This window comes from Triplophysa rosa, linkage group LG11, assembly GCF_024868665.1.
Source record: "Triplophysa rosa linkage group LG11, Trosa_1v2, whole genome shotgun sequence".
In the NCBI taxonomy this organism is placed as follows: Eukaryota; Metazoa; Chordata; class Actinopteri; order Cypriniformes; family Nemacheilidae; genus Triplophysa; species Triplophysa rosa.
Window position 1 is genome coordinate 15493725 of NC_079900.1, and position 21748 is coordinate 15515472.

Consider the following 21748-nt stretch of genomic DNA (forward strand, 5'->3'; position numbering starts at 1 on the left):
TCCAAATCCTCCAAAATTTCCGCCTGGTAAGTGGAAAGCAGGGACGAAACATTGAGAGCCCTGACAGCCAAGGTCGAGGATTTATAAGTGGCCTGATGAACAGAGGCAGAAAAACGGTCCATTTTGCCCGGCAAGACCGGCTTCGGAGGGGCGAATGTGTTCGCACACGTCCAGGAGGATGGACTGGGGTAAGGCCGCGGGAGGGTTAGCCTGGGGAAACCCAGAGAGTGGGATGGCCTCCTCGTCCTCTGAGACCCCAAGAAGGCCCGCGTCGTCTTCATCGCCGGAACCAGCCGGTTCATCGGCGAACGGGAGGTTGCCCGCGAAGGTATCCTCTTCGGGGAACGCAGGATTAGGCAGGTCAGCCCAATGAAGTGACGTCGCTCCCCGGAAGGCCCCCGGAGGTGCGTCGCCGTCACCGTGTCCCCCATCCGAGTCAGAAAGGCCAAGCTCAATACACTGGGTAGTGGCAACTTTGAGTCGAGCACAAGGCAATGGCTGCAATGCTCCGGGTTCTCCAAAGCCTCTTCTGCATGCTTGAGGCCCAAGCAGACCATGCAGTGAGAGTCCTTAGCTGCGATGAGAGCCCTGCACGTGGCCGGGCAGGCCTGTGATGAGCTGGACCCGGGAGCAGTGGCAGATTTAGAGAGCGAGATGTCGGCGAAAAACTTGTTAATATCCGTGGCGGGCAGCCGTGGAAAGTAAAGGGGGAGCAGATGAAAAAAGCACGAGCGTGGGCAGCTCTGGATGCATAGAAAAACACAGCTAACCTGGCTGAATAGACGACTGTCACGTCTAGCGGAGGCTGATCAGACGATATGTCCTCCTGAAGACACACAGTGAGCAGCGAAAATCCAACCGAACTGTGTTACAGCAGAGATCGCGAGAAGCGAATGACAACTGAGGAATAGCAGCGCAAGCAGACCTTATATGCGCTCAGGTAAGGGGGTGGGGCCTTACCTGGCATTGGCTGCACGCTTCTGTCTGTCTAGCCAGACATGGTACAATTAGATGCTTCTGCAGAGGTCAGGTACGGATGCCCTTCCCATAGGTGGATCTCGACCACGAGATGATGAAAGAGAACCCAATTGTGCGTGTACTCCATCCAATTAGTAATCGTGACGTTACTAAACACACCCACTGATGAGGTCGCAGGCAGCTAGCAGGCTAGCCCGCGGCTTTTAGCCAATCACGATTCACAAGTGATAGTTTGCCACCGCCAAAAAAGAGGTTTTGGACCGTTTTTGGGCTGGAAACCTTCAAATCTATCTGGCAACACTGCTCACATTAGCGGATAAATTAACATTGGCATTTAAAAACGTTTGTGCTGCCTTTGTAATGAGTTTCGGGGTAACGCGCCTGCAGTCACGCTTCAAGTTTGCTGTGTTTTAACGACGATTGTGAAGGAAAATATGACGCTTTGTAAACCACTTGAAGACACAGATTGTGTCTTGTGCTTCTCTCTCTACCGCATGTGAGATAAGCACACGTGACGCGCTGGCGCAGAGTAGGTAGCATCTTGACCGCTGAACGAATAGAATTAAAAGAACATCGTAAAATATCTTAGTTGAATTTACTTATTGATGTTAATGCAATGCAAAGCTAAACAAGACAGACACTGACCATGAAACGACAAAGAAAACAATATTTGCAGTGGTGATCAGCAGAAATAGTCATTCTTCCTCAAATGCCGGTCACGTAATAAACAACAAGCACTAAAATGGCTCTGTCTTTGTTTTTAGGATCAATTAAGAGTCGGTATGGAGGTGTCAAGAAGCCTGTTTACTTTATTTATTATCAACATTATAAACAATAAAGCCAGATATTCTTGTCAGATCTGGGTTTTGTTACCGGGAGTTAGAGAAGAGCAACGCAACGCATTATTCACATTCTCCGCTGTCGGCTTGTAAACTGTCGGCTTGTTGAACAGACTTTCAACAGAGTAAAATAGACCTACTGTATTATGCTTGTTTTTCTTATCAAGAACATGTTAAACAAAATAAACAAGATAACGTCTTGGTTACGGATGTAACCTCGGTTCCCTGATGGAGGGAACGAGACGTTGTGTCGAACCGACAGAATGGGGTTTGTCTTGAGAACCTATCATCTTCTGAGTATTTAGAAAAGGCCAATGAAAATTGGCGAATGAAATTTGCATGCCGGGCTCCTCCCCGGATGTCCGGGTATAAGAGGGAAGCCGGCGTGCTCATTCATTCACCTTTGGTTTGAGGAGCCTAAAGCATCCTCCCCCGACCGCTGGGGTGGGCGGCCAGTGTTGTGGCATGAGGGACACAACGTCTCGTTCCCTCCATCAGGGAACCGAGGTTACATCCGTAACCAAGACGTTCCCTTTCTGTCGGTCTCTCGACGTTGTGTCGAACCGACAGAATGGGGTTCCTATGGAAAACGCCACAGCACTGAGCCGCGTCACAATCTCTGCGGAGCGACGTTGACTGGCCTGGGCGAGTCAGACGAACACGCTAACGCGAAATTATGACCTTCCAGTGGAGAGGAAGGGGGACCCAGAGCTTTCCACAAAAAGTTGGGAAGCCCCCTAACGCCGGCCGTCACGGGCGGAGGCCTGATTCTCTAAATGGCGAGAAGCCGCCCGGCACCGTACGGGCCACTGGGTAAGCATTATTCCCCCCTGGGGGGGAAAAACGCTGCAGAGGCCACTACCTACCGTAGGGAGGAATTAGTGGAGACACCACATGGTCTCACCATCAGGGGAGAACTCATGGGAGGAATGTGCGGACTGCAGGAGTTAACCGCAAGGTGGGAGTCCACCTGGGGAGGTCATGGGTTGCCAAGGTGGGAACCATTCATGAGGATACATCAGACGGAACAGCCCACGGAGGGGGGGTTACCACGTCTGGAGCACTAGGTCCGGTTAGAGCTATGTGGGAGATAACTCAACTGTTCCCCGGCCTAAAGGGGCAGGGCTGCTCTGCCCAGCCTGTCCCCTGGAAGGGTGCTTAGTGATGGATGGAATGCCTGTTCTTTACCCGAGGGGAAAGAAGTGAGGCGGGATCGCCACTGCTCCCCCCGGAGGGGGAAGGGCTTCCGCAGGCGTATGCCCTACCGGCTGCCGGTCCCACACCTTGCCAGGATGCGGGCTGACACCGGTTCCGCGCGTAGGTATTAGAACCTCACGGAGTTGTTGGGCATAGCCCAACCCGCAGCTCTGCAGATGTCTGCCAGAGAGGCGCCCTGAGCCAGTGCCCATGAGGGGTGTGCCTCACTCCCAACGGGCAGGGGCGAATTGAGATCGGTATGCCCTAACGAGGGCATCCACGATCCAGTGCGCCAGCCTCTGTTTGGAGACAGCCCTCCTGCTGACCTCCGAAACAGACAAAGAGCTGCTCAGAGCTTCTGGGCTCTGCGTGCGGTCCAAGTAGAGGCGCCGTGCGCGTACTGGACACAACACGGATAGGTTGGGTCTTCCTCCCCGGTGGGGAGCGCCTGCAGGTTCACCACCTGGTCTCTCGGGAGAGTGGTGGGAACCTTGGGCACGTAGCCGGGGCGGGGTCTCAAGATAACGTGAGAATCCCGGCCCCGAGTTCTAGGCAATCTGTGGACACGGAGGGTGCTTGTAGATCCCCTACCCTCTTGGAGGTGAGCGCCCTGCGGAAAGCCGTCTTTATCAAGACTGAGAAAGAGCGGCAACCCCGAGAGGCTCGAAGGGGGCGGGGCCTCTTGAGGCCCGCCACCTAGGTCGCAAGAGGGTACGGAGCGCGGATAAGGTGGTCACCCTCTCGCGCCCCTTAGGAACCTAATGACCAGGTCGTGCTGTCCCAGAGGCTACCCAGCACTTGGGTCATGATGAGCGGCCGTAGCGGCTACATACATTCCCAGTGTGGAGGGGGAGAGGTTACTCCCCCGTCTCTCTTGAGGACGGGACAGCTCGTACCCGACCGAGCAACTCCGCGGGTCTTCTCGCCGAGAAGAGCACCAGGACGAGAAGAGGCGCCACCTATGGGCGTATAGCCGCCCAGTGGCCGAAGCCCTAGCCTGAGTGACGTCCCAACCGGACCGGGGGTGGGTCACTCAGGATCTCCTCGTCCCGTCCAGACATGGAGACCAGGTTTTGCCTGGGATGCCGTAACGTGCCCCTTCCCCTGGGGAAGCTGTCCGCCAGGGGGAGCGGCCAGGGGGGAGTTGTTGTCAGAGCCTCAGCTCCGAGAACCAAGTCCTGGTTAGGCCGAAGGGGCGTAACTAGTACCACTTGATGCTCCTCTTCCCTGGCCTTGCACAGGCCCTGTGCAATGAGGCTCACTGGGGGGAAGCGTACTTCCGCTTGTCCCGCGGCCAGCTGTGCGCAAGGGCATCCGTGCCGAGGGTACCTCGGACAGGGAGTACCCAAGCGGACAATGGGAGGAGTCCGGGGAGGCAACAGGACCACCTGTGCCTGGCCAAACTGCCCCCAAATGAGCCGGCTGCGCGGGGAGGGAGTCGCCACTCTCCGCAAGGCGTCAACTGACGAGAGAGCACATCGGCTGTCTGGTTCAGGACGCCTGGGATGTGTGTGGCTCGCAGGGAGCTGATCACCTGCTGACTCCAGAGGAGGAGGCGTCGGGCGAGTCATGTTAGCTGCTGTGAGTGAAGAATACGCCACAGCAGCTGTGCTGTCCGACCGGACCAGCACGTGCTTCCCTGCACGAGAGGAAGTCCCTCAATGCAAGTAGCACAACCCACAACTCTAGGCAGTTGAATGCCAACGCAGGCGGGGGCCCGTCCACCGCCCCGACACTGCTTGCCCGTTGCACACGGCACCCCTTAGGGTGTGTCGGCAGAAAAGCGTGTGACCAACGCCTGCTGCCGGTGTGCCACGCTCTCCAAGGAACTTGACTCTGCCGCCAGTGTTGGAGCGGTCGTATATGCATCGACCCAAGGGGGGCCACCCCCGCCGAGGATGCCATGAATCCCAGGAGCCTCTTGTTACAGGGGGACCGCTGACTGTCTGATCTCAGGCAGTTCAACACTGACCGGGCGCGCTAGTCCTCGCGCCCCCCCCTGGGGGTGAGCGGGGCCGCTCGTGAGGACAGAGTCGAGTTCCATACCAAGAAAGAGGATGCTCTGCACCGGGGAGAGCTTGCTCTTATCTCAGTTGACCTGTAGCCCCACCGATCTAGGTGCCGGAGCACCAGGTCACTGTGTGTACACCACAGATCTCGAGAGTGTGCCCAAACTTGAGCCAGTCGTCGAGATAGTTAGTACCTGCACACCTCCTTCCCAACGGGGAAGGAGGGCGGCTTCCACGACCTTCGTAAAGACTCGTGGAGACAGGGACAGACCGAAGGGGAGGACCCTGTACTGATATGCCCGTCCCTCGAACGCGAACCGTAGGAACGGCCGATGTCGAGGGAGGATCGAGACATGAAGTACGCATCCTAGGTTGATTGATACGAACCAGTCCTGACGCCTGACGGACGCCAGGATGCGCTTCTGCGTGACCATCCTGAAAGGCAGCTAGTATAGGTGCCTGTTCAGAACACGCAGATCCAAGATAGGGCACAACCCTCCGCCTTTCTTGGGGACAATGAAGTACGGGCTGTAAAACCCGCTGAACACCTCGGCCGGTGGGACGGGCTCACTTCTGGTGAAGGGAGGCGACCTCCGCCCGAAGTACGGGGGCATCCCTGCCTCTGACTGAGGTAAAAAAGGGGGCCCCGGAACTTGGGTGGACGTGTAGCGAACTGAATCGCGTAGCCGAGACGGATCGTCTTCCTCAGCCAGCCTGACAGTCTGGGCAGGCTCCCAGAACTGTCACGGGGGACTAGAGGTTGATCTGCTTCATTGCCCCCGCGGAGGGTGGTTCGATAGCTAGCAGTACGGATCTCCTCCCCCCGGGGAGGAGATCGGCTCTGCCATATTTCCTGCCTGGCGACTGCGCAGCTCAACGCACTGTCTGACTGAGAGTGCTGAGGGCTGGTGTTTATACTCGACATTGCGCTTTGCCATGACGCAACGTCGAGTTTGCCGTTCACCGTCGTGCAGAGGGTGAGAGCGGCTGTGGTAACCCAGAGAGAGAGGAAACTCTCCTTTTTGAGAGTAAGTGGGCGCCAGCCCCCCGGAGGGGGCCAGCAGATGGAGAGACGGAGCAGGAACCGTCCCTATCAGACCTCCCAGAGCTGTGGCTGGGGTCGGGCCCAATGGTAGCCTCGATCCCCCTGAGGTGTTCCCATGACAGCCGCTGCCCGCGGCTGCTGATGGGGCGATGGTCTCCTCTTCGCTGTCTCCTCTTCGCTGTCTCCTCCAGGGCCACTGGAGGGCGTTGAAGAGGACCAGGGCTGCTGGGAAGCAGACAGGCCGAGGCGGCCGAGTTGCGGCATGGAGGACTGCTTCTTACTGTCGAGAACCCTCCGGGGAGGCGCGTGCGGGTCTCGCGCCCCCCCCAACGGGCAGGGGGTGAGCGGGGCCGCTGCGGCTCGACAGTAACACCAACCAGCCCCCCCTTGCGAGACGGGTACGTCGAGAAAGCGGACCTTCTCAGCGTTACTCATCTGCGCAAGTATCGGCCAGAGGAGTTTCTCATGGACCACAAGTGTGGACATCGTCCGACCCAGGGCCCGCATGGTCACCTTGGTCGCCCGTAGAGCGAGGTCGGTGACGGCGCGGAGTTCCTGCATAAGCGCTGGGTCGGTCTTACCCTCGTGGAGCTCTCTCAACGCCCTGGCCTGGCAGGAGCCATAGCGTGGAGAGAGGAGGCAGCTTGGTCCGCCGCAATGTAAGCTCTCGACACCAGAGATGCCGAGACACCACATGCTTTGGACGGGAGTCTAGGTCGAGCCCCCCCAGGGGTGCACCGCGGCGGCATACTCCACCTGGGGGACACCGACACATCCTCCAGCTGTCTCAACCTCGAGGGAAGAGAGGGTGACAGAACTTTGTTTGACGTGAAACGTGGGTCTTACAAAGTTCCTCATGCACTTCCGGTAAACACGGCACTGGGGGCGGGCACGGCTTGGAGCCGCGCTCAAACCCGAGGCGCCATGTAGCCAGCCGCGAGCGCCGGGAGAGGCAGTGCGGGCACTGCAACCCAACACTCACGGCGACCCGGGAAAGCATGGCCGACATCTCGACATCCGCTTTTTCCTGGGCTCGACCCCCCGAGGGAGGGAGCCCGAAGAATCGTCGGAGTCGGATGGCAGTACGTCACTCCCCGATGCTGCAAGAGACCTCTCATCATCACGCATCGTGTCCGAATACGTGATTGAGGAATAAGACGGCGGACCGTCTTTTTGGGGAACGGTCAGACGAGCGAAACGAGGTGTGAACGGTCCGTGACCTGTGGCTGGCGGATTATCGCTCACAGTAATCCTCATATCACCCTCGCTGCTTGCCATAGGGGACGGCAGGGCCGTAGTCCTGCCGCCACGGAACGGGGAGCAAACGAGGTGGTGGCTGAGTCCCGTGGGAACACAGCCACCTGTGACGCAACGTCTGAATCGTCACCGCCCGCAGTGCGGGCAGGACGTATCCACAACGTCTGCCCCAGCGTACTGGAAGCAGGCATTGTGTCCGTCCCCCTCCTCGATGAGTGTGTTGCACCCATGAGAACAGCGGGACAAGCCACGCTGGAGAAATTTGCTCTTTTAGAAAAGGAAATTTGCTCGAACACCTCCGGAACTGCCGAGACGCCCAGGGGAGAGTCACTGCAGGAAGGGACCGTCCGCTGTCCACGTCGTAGATTCCAGCAGAAAGAATGATCACCCAGATCGTAGAGAAGCTCACCAGATGCGTAGGCTCTGAAGAACAAAAAGGTGAATGAATGAGCACGCCGACTTCCCTCTTATACCCGGACATCCGGGGAGGAGCCCGACATGCAAATTTCATTCGCCAATTTTCATTGGCCTTTTCTAAATACTCAGAAGATGATAGGTTCTCAAGACAAACCCCATTCTGTCGGTTCGACACAACGTCGAGAGACCGACAGAAAGGGAACCATATATCACAGACTTTCAATATGCATTTTGTTTTGTATGTTTGGTTTTTGTATGATTTCGCTTTGCGCAGGTTTAAATGCAGTTTTTATGTATTATTCTATTTTTTTCCAATGTTGTTAATCTTTTCAACATTAAAAACCCTATATACAGGATCTAATATTAGTGCATTATGAATATTTAATGATAGTTATAAGCTTGATGTGAAATTGTGACTAAATAAAATGAAACAAATTACGTATTTTTTCACTTAATTTAAATAAATGAATATTTGTTTTTTATGAGCTCAAATATTCTAATATGAAATTATTGAAAAATGCCCATCCCCAGTGCTAGCGCTGTTTGGCAGTATTTCAGAGTGGACCAACCAGCCAGTAAAACTGCGACTTAAGAAACATAAATAATATTACTGTCAAATGTCTGTCAGATAATAAAAATACTCTCTAATTTACTGTATGTATTTGTTCATGTTTTATTAAGAGATAAGTCTAAAGCACACCTTAAAATAATTATATCAATTCACACAGGGCTAGTATATACAGCTGTATACAGATACACACCCTGGTATCGGATCAGTACTCGGTATCGGCTGATACCCTGAGCCCAGGTATCGGAATCGGTATCGGGAAGGAAAAAAGGGTATCGGAACATCCCTAGTTATAGCATTTCCAATAAATGGACCCACTTCTAAAAAAAATGGTTCTCGGAACCTAAACGTGTTGGTTTTTGCTTTCATTTTATTTTCCTTAACTTTTCTCTTCTTGGTTGTCTTCTGGAAACGAATACCGATCATATTTGACAGGTTACACTTTGCTGCTTATGATATGAGACACATGATTGCGTGTGCACACACACAAACACACGGCTCAATGTATTGACTGGTCCCAGTGTGTGTGAGGCCGCTTGGAGCTGCTGTCACGGTGTGTTTCCATCAGCGCTGCGGCCTGGAGTGTGTGTGAAGGGTCTTTGTGACTGTGATCTCCTGTTATAGATGGCTGTTAAGATGCTTGTGGGGGTCCGGATGACTGAATGGGGTTTCTTTCCTTAGCAGACCTTTGAATCAACACGTGGCTCACAACCAATATCACAGGCCAGCGAGGCAGGGCTAATCAAACACAATGACAGAAATTAAAAGTGTGAGTGTCCTGTGAGTCTTAGCAATCCAGTCAGAAGCGAGATAAACAAAGACTGTGGTGTGTGTCCAATTTCCTAAATCTGTTATCTATAGGAGATTGTTGGAGACTGAGATTGTGCTGATGGTGTGTTGAGTATAAAGAAATTTTGGGATCAAGTTTGTTTCAGAGATTAGAGGCATGTCATTCTCAAACTGCTGAAACACAATATGCACTGTTTATACTATAAATCAAGACTTTCTGTGAGGTCACTCAGTTCTTACATTTCCATTAATTAAAAAAATAATTAAATTTCACCTTAATACATTCCAAGCCACCATGAGTGATTATAATGTACAAAAGCTTTGCCGCAAATTGATAGATGAATTAATGATAGAGATGTTTTTTGCTTCAAATTGTTTGTGATAGTGTTGTGATATACACGGCTGAAAAATAAGCAGCTTAGTTTTGTTTAAAGGACACATAAAATGAGCACTTTCAACAAGTTGGTATAATTTATTAGGGTCTTCATGAAATGTCTGGAACATATTTTGCTTAAAAACACTCAATGGCTGTGTAAACAAAACCCTTTTTACCTCTTCAAAAACAGCTATGCTCACAGCAACCCATTTTGGTGCATGTCCCTTTAAATGATAATGAGTTACAGCAAACCCCACCCCCCTTCTGTCCGGTGTGTCAAAACAACACACGTGTAGTACTGCCATGGTTTAGCTAAATGATATTTCCTGAACTCCTCCGAGGTTGGTTTCGTTTTGAACATCTCAAATCATTCGTCCAATCAAAACTCAATCAAAAAATCCACCACAGCAAACAGCGCATCCTAATGCGTCCTAAACACGCTCACGTTGTGCGTGTATGCTTGCCTAAAATCCACGGAATGTGCACCTGCAGTTCTCAGCGGAATTACGTGGATTTTAGCGCTTGTCGTTGACAAGTTATAACGTTACACACACAACGTGAGAGCATAACTAGTATGCTGTGACAGATTTTTCAGCCTAAGGACGAATGATTTGAGACGTTTAAAACGAAGCTAACAGCAGTGTTCGCCCCAGTTCATTAGCAAAACAAACAGCTTGCCACAGCTGAACATATTAACGCACATAATGTATTAACCTACAAACAGCTAAACTCCAAGTGCCCATTTGCCAAATAACATATAAATATAGAGTAAGTTTATCACTGGCTTTGAATGTTCTATTTAGCCCGTGACTGACTTAGCTCCCTTCGCTATCATATGCTAACATTATCCTCCTATATATACGGTACATGTACGTTAATTCAGACTGGTGATAAATATTACTTACATCGGCAGCTTTGTCTCATTCAGTTGGTCTCAATCCCTCTTGAGGAACAACTTTGAAGCTAATCCTGCTTGTACTGTCCCAGGTTGATAAAGCACTCTGGCTTTAAGTGATTCGCGCAAACAAGCAGGTTTTTATGGTTTCTGATGGATTTCCTCTAAAAATAAAATAAATCCACTCCTGTCTCTTCCGAGGTTAGGTCTCTGTGCAGCTATGTACTCATTGCATGTTGTCCACAAACTTTAGCCATGGCGTCACCTACACCAATGTCACTTGTGAAAACAACAATGGCGGCAGCGTCATTGTGTAGGTTAAGGGGCGGTAATATTATAATAAGAGCCTGCATCTACGTCACATCAGGAGCGAAATCTGAATGGCTCGATTTCTCACATACTTGCAGAGAAAGGCTTACCAAAATAAAGTTACTTGGATCTTGTTTTTCACGTTTTCTGGGTTACTAGATGCACCGGGGACCGGCACTTAAACACAGAAAAAAATTTACTTTCATACAATGGGTCCTTTAAAGGAGCCTAAATTCCAGAATGGTTATGCTGAGTTATTACTTAAGAACCATCGATACAGAAATACCCCAAAACAGCATAAAAATTTCATTAAAATGTCTATTTACAATTTTTTAAAAGGTCAATAAAGCATGCAAATGTCTTCTAACTCTCATTCTTCTATATCACATTCTTTCTTTGTCCTAGAAGAGACAGCGTTTGAAGCAGGTGTGAGGGTGCAGATCCACAGTCAGGCTGAACCTCCTTTCGTGCATGAACTTGGTTTTGGAGTCTCCCCGGGCTTTCAGACCTTTGTGGCAACCCAGGAACAGAGAGTGAGTAAACTTTCATCTTACCTCCACCCTTACTGATTTCACCTCTCCTTTCATCACCAATGTCCACCTGTACATTTGTGTCCTTTCTAAATGCCTTGATTTATAGGACCATGTTTACACCTCATTCCACTCAAAACAAATCATAAGCACCATATATATAAATAACGTCTTGGTTACGGATGTAACCTCAGTTCCCTGATGGAGGGAACGAGACGTTGTGTCGAGCCGACAGATGGGGTTTGACTTGAGAACCTATCATCTTCTGATTATTTTGAAAAGGCCAATGAAAATTGGCGAATGAAATTTGCAGCATTCATTCACCTCTTGGTCTGAGGAGCCTGAGCATCCCCCGACCACTACAGTGGGCGGCCAGCGTTGTGGCAAGGAGGACACAACGTCTCGTTCCCTCCATCAGGGAACTGAGGTTACATCCGTAACCAAGACGTTCCCTTTCTGTCAGTCTCTCGACGTTGTGTCGAGCCGACAGATGTGGTTTCTATGGAAAACACCACAGCGCTGCGCCGCGTCACAATTACCAGCGGAGCGACGTTGACTGGCCTGGGCGAGTCAGACGTGAGCGCTAGCGCGGAATTGTCACTGTCCAGTGGAGAGGGAGGGGGTCCCAGAGCTTTTTGGAAAAAAGGTGGGAAGCCCCTGCCACCGGCCGTCACAGGCGGAGGCCTAGATTCTCTAACAGCGAGAAGCCGCCCGGCACCGTAAGGGCCACTGGGTAAGCATTAATCCCCCCTGGGGGGAAAACGCTACAGAGAGCACTATCCTACCATAGGAAGGAATTAGTGCAGACACCACGTGGTCTCACTAGCAGGGAAGAACTCATGGGAAAACGTGCGGACTGAATGAGTTAACCGCAGGGTGGAAGTCCACCTAGGGAGGTCATGGGTTACCAAGGTGGGAACCATTCATGAGGATACATCAGACGGAACAGCCCACGGAGGGGGGGTTACCACGTCTGGAGCACTAGGTCCGGTTAGAGCTATGTGGTAGATAACTCAGCTGTTCCCTGGCCTAAGGGGGCAGGGCTGCTCTGCCCAGCCTGCCCCCCAGTGAGGTGCTTAGTGATGGATGGAATGCCTGTTCTTTACCCAGTGGGGAAAGAAGGGAGGCGAAATAGCCGCTGCTCCCCCTAGAGGAAGGGGGAAGGGCTTTCGCAGGCGTATGCCCTACCGGATGCCGGTCCTAACTGTTGCCCTGGAAGACGCAGGCTGACACCGGTTCCACGCGTAGGTTGTAAAACCTAGCGAAGGTGATGGGCGTAGCCCAACTCGCAGCTCTGCAGATGTCTGCCAGAGAGGCGCCCTGAGCCAGTGCCCACGAGGAGGCCACACCCCGGGTGGAGTGTGCCCTCACTCCCAACGGGCAGGGGCGATCTTGTGATCGGTAGGCCATAACGATGGCCTCCACGATCCAGTGCGCCAGCCTCTGTTTGGAGACAGCCCTCCCCTTCTACTGACCTCCACAACAGACAAAGAGCTGCTCCGAGCTTCTGAAGCTCTGCGTGCGGTCCAAGTAGAGGCGCAGTGCGTGTACTGGACACAACACGGACGGGGTTGGGTCTTCCTCCCCAGTGGGGAGCGCCTGCAAGTTCACCACCTGGTCCCAAAAGGGAGTGGTGGGAACCTTGAGCACGTAGCCGGGCCGTGGTCTCAGGATCATGTGAGAATCTCCAGGCCCGAATTCCAGGCACAGAGAATGCCTGTAGGTCCCCCACCCTCTTGATGGAGGCGAGCGCCACTAGGAGGGCCATCTTTATCGAGAGGTGAGAAAGAGCGGCCTCTCCCAGGGGCTCGAAGGGGGGCCTCTGGAGTCACAACGTGCCCTTCCCCTGTGAAAGAAGGTCCTTCATCAGGGGAATCGGCCAGGGGGGAGTTGTTGTCAGAAGCATCAGCTCTGAGTACCAAGTCCGGTTGGGCCAGTAAGGCGCAACTAGTACCACTTGATGCTCCTCTTCCCTGACCTTGCACAAGGTCTGTGCGATGAGGCTCACTGGGGGGGAAGGCGTACTTAAGCTTGTCCCACGGCCAGCTGTGCGCAAGGGCATCCGTGCCGAGGGGTGCCTCGGTCAGGGAGTACCAAAGCGGACAATGGGTGGAGTCCGGGGAGGCAAACAGGTCCACCTGTGCCTGGTCGAACTGCTCCCAAATGAGCTGGACTGCGTGGGGATGGAGTCGCCACTCTCCGCGAGGCGTCAACTGACGAGAGAGCGCATCTGCTGTCTGGTTCAGGACGCCCGGGATGTGTGTGGTTAGCAGGGAGCTGATCACCTGCTGACTCCAGAGGAGGAGGCATCGGGCGAGTCGTGTTAGCTGCCGTAAGCGAATGCCACCCTGACGATTGATATACGCCACGGCAGCTGTGCTGTCCGATCGGACCAGCACGTGCCTGCCCTGCACGAGAGGTTGTAGCCTCCTCAGTGCAAGTAGCACAGCCAACAAATCTAGACAGTTGATATGCCAGCGCAGGCGGGGGCCCGTCCATCGCCCCGACACTGCGTCACTACGACGTGCCTTGACACCTGCCCTAGGGGGACCCCTGTCAGCAAAAAGGTCATGGAAGACCAGGTGGTTAGGGTGCGCCGGCAGAAAGGCGTGATGACCATACGCCTGCTGCCGGTGTGCCACGCTCTCCAAGGAACTCGACTCTGTAGCCAGTGCTGGAGCGGTCGCATGTGCATCAACCCGAGGGGGACCACCCCCGCCGAGGATGCCATGTAACCCAGGAGCCTCTGAAATTGTTTCAGGGGGACCGCTGATTGTCTGAAAAGCTTCAGGCAATTCAACACTGACTGGGCGTGCTCTTTAGTCAGTCGCGCTGTCATGGAGACAGAGTCGAGTTCCATACCGAGAAAGAGGATGCTCTGCACAGGTGAGAGCTTGCTCTTTTCCCAGTTGACCTGTAGCCCCAACCGATCTAGGTGCCGGAGCACCAGGTCCCTGTGTGTACACAACAGATCTTGCGAGTGTGCCAAGATTAGCTAGTCGTCGAGATAGTTCAGTACCCGCACACCTCTTTCCCTGAGGGGAAGGAGGGCAGCTTCCACAATCTTCGTGAAGACACGTGGAGACAGGGACAGACCGAAGGGGGAGGACCCTGTACTGATATGCCCGCCCCTCGAAAGCGAACCGTAGGAACGGCCGATGACGAGAGAGGATCGAGACATGAAAGTACGCGTCCTTCAGGTCGATTGCCATGAACCAATCCTGACATCTGATGGATGACAGGATGCGCTTCTGCGTGATCATCCTGAATGGCAGCTTGTGTAGGTGCTTGTTCAGGACACGCAGATCTAGGATGGGGCGCAGCCCCCCGTCTTTATTGGGGACAATGAAGTACGGGCTGTAGAACCCGTTGGACATCTCGGCTGGTAGGACGGGCTCGATCGCTCCCTTCGCCAGAAGGGTGGCGACCTCGGCCCGAAGCACGGGAGCATCCTGGCCTCTGACTGAGGTAGAGAGGATGCCCCGAAACTTGGGCGGCTGTCTGGCGAACTGGATCGCATAGCCGAGACGGATCGTCCTCCTCAGCCAACCTGACAACCTGGGAAGCCGAAGCCAGGTTCTCAGGAACCGAGACAGGGGGACTAGAGGTACGATCTGCCTCATTGCCCCCGCAGGGGGTGGTTCGATGGCCAGCAATGAGGATCCCTTGCCGGGGGAGAGCCCCCGGGGTGGAGAACGGCTGTGCTGTTTTTCCTGCCTCGCGTTTGTGCAGCTCAACGCACTGTCTGACTGAGAGTGCTGAGGGCTTGTGTTTATACTCAACATTGCGCTTCGCCATGGCGCAACGTCGAGTTGCCATCTACTGTCGTGTCGAGAGTGGGAGCGGCTGTAACGACCCAGAGAGAGAGGAAACTCTTTTTGTGAGAAAGTGGGCGCTGGCCCCCCGGAGGAGGCCAGCAGATGGTGAGACGGGGCAGGAACCGTCCCTGTCCGATCCCCCAGCAATGTCGATGGGGTCGGGCCCAATGGTAGCTCGATCTCCCTGGGGTCCACCCCGTCAGGGCCGCTTCTGCTTCCGTGACGGCTGCTGGCGGGGTGGTGGTTTCCTCTTCGACGTCCTTTTCCGGGAGGCAGCCTGAGAAGGGGGCCCTGGAACCGGACCCGGAGTCGAGGAGGACCGGTGCTGCTGGGAAGCAGACGCCGCTCGGGATCTCGAAGGCCTGGAGGCGGCCGAGTCGCGGCGGGGCAGGATGTGTTTGATCGCCTCCATCTGCTTCTTCACCGTCGAAAACTGTTGGGAGAAATCTTCGACGGTGTCACCAAACAGCCCACCCTGCGAGATGGGGGCATCTAGAAAGCGAACTTTCTCAGAGTCCCTCATCTGCGCAAGGTTTAGCCAGAGGTGCCTCTCCTGGACCACCATGGTGGACATCGCCCGACCCAGGGCCCGCGCCGTCACCTTAGTCGCCGTAGAGTGAGGTCAGTGGCGGTGCGGAGTTCCTGCATTGCCACTGGGTCGGTCCTACCCTCGTGGAGCTCCTTCAACGCCTTGGCCTGGTGAACTTGCAGGATGGCCATGGCGTGGAGGGAGGAGGCAGCCTGTCCCGCAGCAGTGTAAGCCTTCGACACCAGGGATGCCGAAAACTTACATGCCTTGGAAGGGAGTCTAGGCCGAGCCCTCCAGGTGGCCGCCTTCTGCAGGCACAGGTGCACGGCGACAGCACGCTCCACCTGGGGAAGCTCGACATAGCCTCTGGCTGCCCCACCATCGAGGGAGGTAAGGGCGACAGAGCTGTTCTGACGGGAACGGGCCGTGAGGGGGGTGTTCCACGACTTACTGAGCTCCTCATGCACCTCCGGGAAGAACGGGGCCGGGCGCGGCTTGGAGCCGCGCTCAGACCCGAGGTACCATGTATCCAGCCGCGAGCGCTGGGGAGGAGGCAGTGTGGTACACTGCAACCCAATGCTCGTGGCGGCCCAGAATAGCATGGATGACATCTCGACGTCCGCTTCCTCCTGGGCTCGACCCCCCGAGGGAGGGAGCTCCGAGGAGTCGTCGGGGTCGGATGCCAACAAGTCGCTCACAGTGACCCCCATATTTGACGCTCACAGTGATCCCCATATCACCCCCGGTGCTAACCGAAGCGGACGGCAGGGCCGTAGCCCTTGCAGTCTCGGAGCGGGTAGCAGACGGGTTGGTAGCTGTGTCCATAAAGAACACAGCCACCTGTGACCGCAACGTCTGGATCGCCATCCGCCATCCGCAGGCAGGACATATCCACAAAGGCTGCCTCAGCGTGCCGGAGACCCAAACACCTGAGGCAAACATCGTGTCCGTCCCCCTCCTCGATGAGCGCGTTGCACCCACGAGAGCAGCGGGCCATGCCACGCTGGAGAAATTTGCTCTTTTAGAAGGAAATTTGCTCTCGACACCTCCGGAACGCCCAGGGGAGAGTAGCTGCAGGAAGGGTCTGTCGGTAGATCGTGAGATCGCAGGTAGATCAACGAAGATCCGCAGATCATCAGATGCTTAGGCTCTGAAGACCAAAAGGTGAATGAATGCTGCTTTTCATTCGCCAATTTTCATTGACCTTTTCAAAATAATCAGAAGATGATAGGTTCTCAAGTCCAAACCCCATCTGTCGGCTCGACACAACGTCGAGAGACCGACAGAAAGGGAACTAGATGCCACATTAGCATCTGTTTCTTTGGGCCTCTATACGTAGGTCGTCTCTCTATATGCCGGTCTGTGTTGCCAAATCTGCGGCTTTCCCATGGAATTGGGTTGTTTTTAACTGTTGCTTCGAGTTGTTTTATCCACAGGTTAGGAGTGGAAGGATTTTGTTATTTAGCAGTCAATATTAAAATGTTTTTATTTATGAATGTAAAATTTTGTTATTTGGACTAGGGACGTTAGGCTCAAAATGAATGATTTTGTTTCACAGATCTGGCAAACCTGCCAAGCCGGTCCGTAAACACTCAAGAGCAAGCTGACTGTGTATGATTATGAAAACTTATTTACTCTTGTGTAAATTCAAACATTATATCTGCTACACAAACACATCACAACAACGAAAGGGTATCACATTTTTCGGGAATTAAAATACCTGTGGTTTTCACAGCCATGGCTGCGCCCAGTGTTGTGGCATTCTAGCAAACTGAGTGACGTCTACGTGCCTGGACCGCTTGAATGAGGCATCTAGCTATATTTATCTATGATAAACACATTCTCATGTTGTTTAAACACTGATGTTATCTGATTCATCCTAGACCAATTCAAGATTAGATCATTTGTTTTCTGTTTCCTGGCTTTATACTGCTTTTCAAAGGAAGATAACAATAAAAAAAACTCAAAGCGTTTACTCTACATAATATATATTATACTGCACACGGAATATACCTCAGGTATCCCTGATATCAGCATTCAGTGACAGAAACCTCCCTCAACCTGCTGAATGAATAAATGTATATTTATGAATACAAATCATGTGAAGCACAGAGACGATAATTTATCGCGATACCACTAAATCCTATTGTAATCGAACTGGCTGCGATATGCAATGTGTCGATATTTTTTTAAATGCGTAGCTTCTCGGTGAAGCACATCTCTGGGATCAGTAGGAAATGCTGCTCGATCTAAAAGCAGTGCGAGTTTGAGTCGCTTATAATGTGCATTTGAAAAAGCAACACCCGTCTAACATGATCATTATAAATATACTTTATTATCATAAAAATACCTGATGAGGCTTGAGTAACAGTGATAAAAAGATGTCCATAGGCATTTCCTAGATTCTAGAAGGTGTTATGGTCTTCTTCTGCAGTGCGTATTTGGAGTTTACGCATGAGAGCGCCCTCTAGCTTTCGGATTTATGCACAGCTTTTGAGTGAAGTATGGGAAAATGCTGCATTTTCCCATACTTCACTCAAAAGCTGTGCATAAATCACGTGATATTTATCGTCGGTTTATCGTGACAGCCCTAGACATTAGCTTAGGTCTCAAGATCTCTGGCCAGCTGTCTAACAGAGATTGATTTCAGTATGAGGTGTAAACAGAATTGTGTATCACCTGTCCATCTGTGATCAGATCACCCAAAGTGAATGTTAATATCAGGTGCCTCAGTAAATTAATGCACGTCCATGTGTTCAGGCTCCTCATTGCTCTACATTTCTATTCATGTGCTGTTTATATTTTGTCAGGCTCCTCAGGGTGCTCTGTCTTAAGCTCTCTAAATGAGATGTAAATGAATCATCGTAGAGGTTTGTGTGTCTGTGTGTGTGGTCAAAGTGCTTGTATTCTCGTACCGTTTATTTTTGAAGGCCCTTGACTTAATATTTGAGCGTGACTGCTCACTATGATATCTGCTTCGCTACTATTTTAGACATCAAGGGGTTTGCACTGTATGTTTTAATTCCTCTACTTTATGTTGTCTTGGTGCTGTGAGGCTTCAATATCTCCAGCCGTGACCTTGCTATCAGCATATCCACTGCCAGTTGTTTGCAGTGAGTCATGAGTCTCACCGATATGAAGGGAAAACAAGCCAGCATTGCAAGTCCTTTCAAATCCCCCTTTGCTAATAGTTAAAGCTAAAGTGTGCTCATCTCCCGCCCAGCATTGGTCAAACAAACAAACAGCCTCATGTTACGATGACTGTGTTAGTGTCTTATGAAGCAATGAACATGCTTGCTAACAGCACAATGTAGCACATCGCTGAAATAATTTAGGCTTTTTGGCACTTTCTTTTTATTATGTTTATGCAGGATTACTGCTTTCCTGAATTATGCTAATTGTTATGTTTATGTCGGCTAATGATAGTGCACTAGTAACCTCAACCCTCTATAGTTGTGGTGTATAATTACATTTACGAACATTAGGCCTGTTTTTGGCAAGCAGTGAATGGTCTTGCTTTTATTCAGCTATTGATAGCACTGCGATGATAGCAGCACAATACAAAGATCATGATCACAAATCCACTTTAAAGGGGTGATATGACACGGCTAAAACGAATATTATCGTTTGTTTTAGATGTAATGCAATGTGTATACACTATTTAAGGTTAAAAAACGCTTTATTTTCCACATACCGTGCATGTTTGTATCTCCTCTTTGCCCCGCCTCTCTGAAACGCGCAGATTTTTTACAAAGCTCATCGCTCTGAAAAGCGAGGTGTGCTATGATTGGCCAGTTAACCATTGCGTAGTGATTGGTCGAATACTGCAAGCATGTGACGGAAATGTAACGCCTCTTACCATATTCGGAACATCATGTTCCCACGCAATTGTACTGACAGGTGATAAAATGTCATTGGTACTTTCCTTATCAATTCGAGCCCGAATCTGATCCTGAAAATGAAGATGATCAAGCCGATACATCAACTTTGCCAGTGCGACTTGAGCAGGATGTAAAGGATTGGTAAGGTTATAAAAATATATTATGTTAAATAGTTCAAAACTATAGCTAACTGTTTTACCTTTTATATATGATGTTATAAAGATTTGCCGTTAGTGATCAACCAGTGTTACGCCATGTCTCGTCGCGACTCAACAAAGACAATAAACCCCATTATAAACACGACATTTGTTGCCTCTAGTTGGAACTTAATTACTGATTATTAGGACTTATGTTGTCTTTATTCACCTTGCGCGCGTGTCTGCATTTGCAAATCACACAAAGAATCACGACAAACTCAATGACCCCTTTAATGATGATAGTATGCAGCCGTGTTCATCCTTTTTGACTCAAATGTGTGTCATTTTTGCAACATGATGTTTTATTAACAAAGTTTGGGAGTAGCACGTGCAGATAACTATCCCGGCTGGCTTGCTATGATCAATCTCACCAATCAGATAATTAACCCGGCTGGTTTCCTATAACCAATCTCACCAATCGTCCTTTTAGCTCTGGGAAAAAACCCTACAAATAGACAAGACGCCTTACCCTCATTCTCTCATTCATTTTCGCAGCATCCCTCCTCCACCCCAACTCCTCACCATCAGCTTGTTTTTACCGAAAGTATAACGGGGGAGGACCCGAGTCCGGGCATATACCGGACACATCTCCCCGGACAAGGGGCGGGCGCTCCGAGTTCAGAGGAACTACCAAGCTCGGAGCCCTCTTCCCGGGACAGCACGCCAAATACGCATTCTATCCGTCCCTTATTAACCGTACTTATAATCGCGAGGCGAACTCATGAACCTTTTATAAATGTGAAGCTTTTATGACACACATCCAGCAGAAATGACGTGAGTAGGGTTTCTCTTTTAGTGCGTCTGTACACCCCTTCAGGTGCTCCTGATGTTTGTAAGAGAATCAAGGTTGCATTCAGTTATCTGCTTAATGTTGAGGTTAGGAAGGACATCAATATTCCTTTCAGGACTTTCTTTATCTGTCACTGTCTTACGTTTTTTTTTCATGGTCGTCCATCTCTCTCTCTCTCTCTTTCTCACACTCTTTCTGTCTTTCTGTCTCTTGAAATGCACCAAGAGATCACCGAGAGAGACATTCACTTAAGCATTGGCACAGGAGCTAAAGTACCTCAACTGATTTCCTACTCACTAGTAAGAGAAACTCCACTAGAGCGATCCTGGGGTGAGAGAAAACACTGTTTCAATTTCCAGAAAATCCTTTTTTGCTCCAGGCAAGTCATGAACTGCATTCATGTGCTGTTTATTGCCTATGTGGTCTGCAACATAGACGGTGTTGTTATGCTAAATATCGGCACTCTTGAAATTAGTGGTCGACCGATATGGTTTTTAAGGGCCGATGCCGAAAAAAAGCACTGTGGCCAATAAGAGGCTGGTATAACACAATGCCTTTCGAATAAATGTACTTTTCCCCCCTTTTTTTAGGAACAAAATGCTGACACACTGTATAGTGGCCGAACAGAAACATTTGTCGGTCGATGCTGATAATGAAAAATATATATTGGCCACAGCGATATATCGGTCTATCACTGCTTGGAATGCCACTTGGACAGTCATAATATTGGGCCATGAATTGTTGTATTAAAATATCTTTTAGATTCAGATATTATTTTTCTTGGGTGCTGTTAACAATTTCATCATTTCACTATGACAGACAGCATTAAATATGTACATTCTAATAAACTGAACAAATACCGCTATGGAATTAAAAGTTATAGATTCAGGAGAACATCATGGTTTTTATCAAGTATCCAGGAAGGTGATTCTCCAACTAATTATCATTAGCTCTGATGTCCTAGCCAGGGACTGTAATGCATCACTGATGCTGTTGCAAAAGACCCATTACAACAGACCCAGAGAGAAAGAGAGAGAATAAGAACAAACAAGGTGAATGCTTCCAATTTCTGGGGCCATGCATTATAAATGCAGCTACTGGGATTTTCATTAGGTTGAAGTGTCCTGAGTTTACAGATTGAGTCTGAATGACACTTTTCTCTCTTTTCATTCCATCTGTTTGCTTGTGTCAGCAGGGAGCCTGTAAATTTAGCGTCGGCTAATTATCTTGACGCTTATAGAACCTCAGAAAAAACTAAAATCATCCGGCGGCAGGATATTTTTCAGATCCCTTCTGTCAATCTAAACTCTTGTTGCTCGATTTG

At 51.0% G+C, this 21748-nt stretch overlaps 1 protein-coding gene across 3 annotated transcripts in view; it reads left to right on the forward strand.

Moving 5' to 3' along the window:
• Positions 1-21748, forward strand: part of asic2 (acid-sensing (proton-gated) ion channel 2) — a 330404-nt gene that overhangs the window by 280316 nt on the left and 28340 nt on the right. For all 3 annotated transcript variants that reach the window (XM_057347073.1, XM_057347074.1, XM_057347072.1), the window contains exon 4: positions 11085-11212. In XM_057347073.1, coding sequence (XP_057203056.1) covers positions 11085-11212 — 128 coding nt within the window. The remainder of the gene's footprint in view (positions 1-11084; positions 11213-21748) is intronic.